Source organism: Helianthus annuus, chromosome 11, assembly GCF_002127325.2.
Source record: "Helianthus annuus cultivar XRQ/B chromosome 11, HanXRQr2.0-SUNRISE, whole genome shotgun sequence".
In the NCBI taxonomy this organism is placed as follows: domain Eukaryota; kingdom Viridiplantae; phylum Streptophyta; class Magnoliopsida; order Asterales; family Asteraceae; genus Helianthus; species Helianthus annuus.
Window position 1 is genome coordinate 145,759,751 of NC_035443.2, and position 6,194 is coordinate 145,765,944.

Genomic DNA, 6,194 nt, shown 5'->3' on the forward strand with positions numbered 1-6,194 from the left:
AATCCTCTAAAGGAGCACGCTTCAGTGAAAACGTTTAGCATACGTCCCCGATAAATCTGGAAACGTTAAAGGAAATGTCCCCAACAAGTACCCATGGCGTTTCCGTCCCCAATGAGTACCGAGACAGGTACTGCAGTGGCATCCCCGTGCTACATAGTCAGTGGCGAAGCTTGAGATTTCCGACCGAGGGGTCGAAAACGTACATACCTAAAAATTTCTATAAAACGGGGGTCGAAAACATATATACCCAAAAAATTTCTATACGAAAACTACATACTCTCCACTACTGATCGAAAAGTTCGGGGGGCCGGCCGCCCCCTCCCGCCCCCACTATGCTTCGCCAATGTACATAGTTATATACTACCTTTTTTATCATAAACTCAAAATAATGTTTTATTTAGTGACCCCCTTAATAAGAATCTTATGCTGATTTTATACATTATTCATGTAAATATTATGATTTATGGCTACTTATTGTTTTCTGGTTTGAAAGTAGTTAATATATACGTTCTTTATAATTTAACAGAACATGCTTCTTGGGGCTTCTTAACATAAAAAAAGCCTACAACTGTGGCTTTGTATCATTGTATGGTAACTTTTAATGATTTTGCAGAATATAACCTTTCAAGGTACTGGATTCTAAGCCCCAAAAGTTACATTAGCGTCCCGTTAGCTGCGATATCTCTGTGAAAGTGTCAGTCGATGATGTGTCATGTCGTTTTGCCATTCCAGTTGAACCCAGTAATGCATGTTCATCAGTTGTGGCTGGCTCTGCTTGCATGATGAATGAAAGCTGTTGATATTCTAACATTGCCTCACCAACCATTCCCCCTGATTTCTCAGCATGTTCTTGCAGTTGCAAGGCAAACTCTAGTCCCCAAATCACATCGTCCATAGTTGGGCGCGCAATTCCTTCTTCTTTCAAGCAACTATATGCTACCTCTCCAAACTTCATTAAGCACCTAGGGGCAATCTCACCACTTAGGTTTAGATCAATTATCTGATGCAGGGTCCCTTTTCGATAACATGACTTTCCCAGTTCTGCCAGACTCACCTCTTCATCAGGTAACCCTAGATTGATGACAGGTCTTGCACACAACACTTCAAGCAAAACGACTCCAAAGGAATACACGTCAGATTTTTCGGTGAGTTGTTTCCTTCGGTAATATTCAGGATCCAAATACCCGATGGTACCCTTCACCATTGTGCTAACATGGTTTTGTGTTCTGTCTTTAGGGCCTAGCTTCGACAATCCAAAGTCAGACAACTTAGCAACCCAATTTTTATCCAGTAAGATATTTGTGGACTTGACATCACGATGGATTATTGCACGGTTTGCACCCGTGTGGAGATATTGCAACCCTTTGGCTGCACCAATGCAAATATGAAGACGTCTTTTCCATGACAAAGGAGGGTTGTTATTCTTGTATAAATTTTCCCGTAGAGTTCCGTTGGGCATGTAATCATAGACCAGTATCATCTCGCCCTCATCATCACAATATCCAATCAGGGACACTAGTTGGACATGGCGTAGTTTGGATAGAAACCCTATTTCTGCTCTGAATTCTCGAAAACCTTGTTTGGATGCAGAGTTGAGCCGTTTGATTGCAACAACGGTTTTAGCGTTGTCAATGTAACCTTTGTAAACCTTACCAAACCCTCCTTTGCCTATGACACATCTGTCATCAAATTCACAGGTAGCAACTTTCATTTCTTTAAGTGAAAAACGACGGCATCTACCTAACGGTAATGATTCGACTCTTGATCGCAGGAAAACTACAAGAACTAAAACAGTCAACAAGACTAACCCTCCCCCAACACCACCTATTACGGGGCCATACGCCATCGTTTTCTTTGTGTTTTGTATTACGGGAGACGCAGCCCTTGGCTGTGGGTATTCACGACTATATTCTGGGTTGGGGCTAGCAAGGCTGCTATCCATGCTCAACTTGAAGGCTTCCAACCCGTTCAAATACGCGTCACGATATTTTTCAGAATTAGGATTAGGATGCATCGCGACCCACAAATCTTGCTTGCCTCTCCTGCCATCAGGGTCATCGATAAACACAAGGTAGTCCTTGTATACAGGATACCCGCTATCTCGACTTAAGTGGAACAGATCAATTTCCTCGTCAGCAGTTTGATTATTAATGAAGATTTTGAAAACCACCTGACCTCTTTCTGTATATTGTGATATAATGTTGCAAAAATGTAGCCTGAGCTTGTAAAAAAATCCAGAATCAACGGGAAGTATCCAAGTCAGATTGTACCGGTCAGACTGATTGCCCATACTCCTTTGGGTTCGATAAACTAGCTCGGGTGCAGTATAATCCGGTGTCTCCATAGTATATATAATCGGCTTCTTTGGATCATAAACTGGTGTCCACCCGATTGCTGCTCCGTGTATGTAGCCAGTATCTTGTTCCCATGATCGGTACATACCAGTATCATCAGTACCCGATATATATCCCCCACCCATGTTTAATCTGTAAATATTTTCAAGCGCCGCTTTGCTGTCAATTACAGGTCCTGTATTTTGGCCGACGTATTTCAAGCTGCCACCACTAAAATACAGACTTTCGGGCATTGAAACGATTTCAATACCATTGATGAAGGCATATGAATTGGGTGAGGGTGTAAAGGTAACGTTTAGGATTTGTGCATCTGTTACGTAGATGACAAATTCTTTGACAAAGCTTTTCCTGTTCAAATAGAACGCGGTTAGGAAAGCGCTGAAGTTGGTTAACAGAGTGAAGCCATTGGATGTTACCGTGAAGAGAGACTGTTCTGGGTTGAGGTCGGAGTAGGTGGCAGGACAGAAATGCAGGCGGAGGAATTTGGGTCCTTGGTAGACCGGAAATGTGTAAGTGAACGAAGAAGCGTTAAAAATTCGGGCAGAAGTGTAAGGGAGGATTCCGGATACAGAAGGATCTGGTTGGAAGGGAGTGGAAGGAAACGAAGTGGTGATGATGTTAGAAGGCACGGAATTGGAATTCTGATCACTATTCCATCTCGGGTGATCAGAAGTGGTGGAGGATGAACCGCAGTCGAGGAAGAAGCGATCCGTGGCGTTGTATGGTTGTGCAGTGGTGGTGAAGAGGAGGAGCACAGAAAAGAATGGTAAACTGAAGGCTAACATTGTGGTTGAAGAGTAGTATGAATATTGCTAGAATAATTAGGGTGGTTTTATATATCACAGGAGCAGTGGTCTGATTACTATATATTAAATAACTTTAGATTTCTAGAAAAATTTCAAAATAAAAAAGAAAAGAATGACAACAGTTCATCTATCATCTGACCGATGACTTCAACAATCCGATTTTAAAAACGGGAGATGCTTAACATCGCTTTCAATCACAATGCATTTGAAGAAAAAATCCATTTAAATGAGTCAAAATTTTGAATTTTAAGGGTGTTTAGATAATAAAATAGTTAATAAATCCAAATACCACAAAGAATAAAACAATTTTATTGAAAACCAAATAGAATCAGACCAATGAAAGAAAGAACATCAACCTAAATTTCTTGAAAACTTTGGTTTGGGATTATTCATTATATATACACCCAAGTGGGAGTTTCTGTTATAGATCATTGAAAAAGAGGTCATAACAACTTTTGAGTCTTTGGCCACATGAAAATGATTTGAGTAAAACCGGTCTTAACAGTAGTGGATACAATTTTTTATTTTATTTTTTGTAGAGGGGTATAGTATGGGTAGGCTAAAAGCAGGATCGAGAAAAATAAGGGGGGGGGGGGGGGGGGGGGTTACAATACGGGTTAGCTAGATGAAAGCCAAAAGTGAATATCGGAACCAATTTAGATAATATGGAATTCGATCGGAATCAGTTCAGTTTGTAACGGCACTGATAAGAATGTCGAGAAAACCATAAAAACGAATATCTGTAGGGTATCGGTTCAGTTCGTCAAAAAAATTTGTTTGACTTGTTCAAATTTGAATAATACATTTATTAAAACATAGATAGAAATAAGCATGTCGCAATGGTATTTGAAATTTTATAAAGCATCATATTGTATCATTAAATTAACAAAAATGGTAGATGTCACTTTAAAATGTCAGGCATCGCTGATTACATGTACATTTGTTTCAGCACCCCAACCTCCCAACCTGGATACGGCTGACATGCCACAACATCGAAAACTAGAAGACAAAGTTTCATTTATTTAATAAAAAGTCAGAAGTTACAAACGAAATGGTTGAGGATGATTGCTTGTGTTGCATAACATGATTCTTTAAAACTAAATAACCATTGTTTCAACATCCTCTACCATTTTGTTTAAACAAAAAAACAGAACACAAACTTTCATTCATTTAATTAAAGAGTTAAATGTCATTTTAGTTTTTGTGGTTTGGGTCATTTTGCTAGTTTAGTCCAAATGTTTCATTTGTCGTCTATGGGTCCAAAAAGGTTACATTGTTGCCATTTTAGTCCCGCTAGGTTAACTTCATCCGTTATTTCTGTTAATGAGAAGGGCAATTCGGTCATTTTATATGGCTGAATTGTTCTTCTAGTTAACAGAATTACATATAAAATGACCGAATTGCCCTTCTCGTTAATAGAAAAAATGAATGAAGTTAACACATGTGAAACATTAGGATTATGTAATTACACCTTTCTTATGCGGAAAAAAACTCGTCCATACAAAAAGAAACTTCGTTTTTTACTAAACTCATTCTTAAAGTTCATCTTCACTCTATCCAAATTGGTGTTCCACATTGCTCAAACTAAAAAGTTTCATTTTAGTTATTCTTCTTTGAAAGGTTTTCTTTTTGTCCATCGATGACAAGTTTATTCCATTCCACCCTCTATAAATTGAGGAGCTAAGAAAATTAATTCATTAATCAGAGTGGGTTTGGCCCTACCTAATCCTAACCCATTCTCGACAAGTTCGAACATCGACCGGTTCAATCATTAGCTGCCCAAATGAGGTGAATCGAACAGGAGATTGTCCCTCTTCCCGGTCCAAGTGATTCGGTCTAGTTTTAAACCCTTTTTTTGTTTTGAACGCTAGAAGATATTTTAATATAAACTAGTGGGTTACACCGCGCTTCGCTGCGGAGCGGCCCAATTTTTAACAAATTTTAAATAGAAACTTAGCAAGGGTAAAAACAATGTTAATAGTATTTCGTTCGAAATTGATTCGGTTTATTACGTTATCATTAGGATATGGGCAGTCGATGTATCAACTGGATGTTGACACGTATTTTAAAAAACCTAAAGCTTTGAATATATGTAAAATCTACGTAGCAGGAATTCAGATGGGATCGGTTCTGTTTGTTACGGTACCGGCACTCGGTATAACAACCGAAAGAGAAACAAAAAAATAAAAGTCGTGATATGGCTAAAAGGATATCAAAACGTGTTTTACATCAATCGAAAATAATAAAAATGAATATCGATACTGATGTAGGCATTGTTTGTTTATCGGTATTGGCCTTGTTCGTTTCGTTACCTGTATAATACCAAGTGTGATTGAAAAAAAGAAAGAAAAAAAGACAAGAAAAAACAAAAACATTGAAGTTTTTTTTTTTTTTTTGAACGGCCAATAGAATCAATTTCGAGAACTCTCGAGGCACCCACTGGACCCAATGAAGTACTCCGAAAGTAACCCGAATCCACTACCAATTCCGAAGAGTTTTGCTTTGTGAAATGTGAACAACAATAAAAAATTTAGTGTTAAAAACTCAAAAGTGACATACATAACTATTCCTCCGAATGTGTTGAATTAATAGTATATAACAATTTAAAACAATATTCTTAGAAAGTAGCTAGAAACATGGATTAAAAGGTACAACATTACAAGTGAGAATTAAAGAAAACTATATGATCACCATTTGTACAGGTTTCTCTGATGGGTATCCTGTTTTTAACCGCTCTCCATGAAGATTAGTTGATTTTCAATGGGACCTATTTCACCAATACGGTCCATTTTTAATATTAAGATGCTTTAACGTAAAAATAACCAAATGATGATATGGGTATCCTTATCTTTATTAGTTATAACTAGCAATTAGACCCACGCGCGTTGCGGCGCGGATACATTGCAAACATCGAATGAATTAGTCTAAGCATTATGTGATACAGTAACCATATGCAATTTTTAAAGTTGAGCAAGTGTAAAAAGGAGTAATAGTATAAGAAGCAAAAACGTAAAGTTTAAAACTTGACGGTGTG

General features: G+C 38.1%; 1 protein-coding gene across 1 annotated transcript; it reads right to left on the reverse strand.

Moving 5' to 3' along the window:
- Window positions 1-552: 552 nt before the first annotated feature.
- Window positions 553-3,146, reverse strand: LOC110890696 (receptor-like protein kinase FERONIA). Its single transcript, XM_022138316.2, has one exon. It carries the CDS (start codon window positions 3,137-3,139, stop codon window positions 659-661), a length of 2,481 nt encoding a protein of 826 aa, XP_021994008.1. The 5' UTR covers window positions 3,140-3,146; the 3' UTR covers window positions 553-658.
- Window positions 3,147-6,194: the final 3,048 nt, after the last annotated feature.

Bases quoted from the DNA above. Each gene is read 5' to 3' on its own strand.
- LOC110890696 (XM_022138316.2), bottom strand. From the start codon at position 3,139: ATGTTAGCCTTCAGTTTACCATTCTTTTCTGTGCTCCTCCTCTTCACC.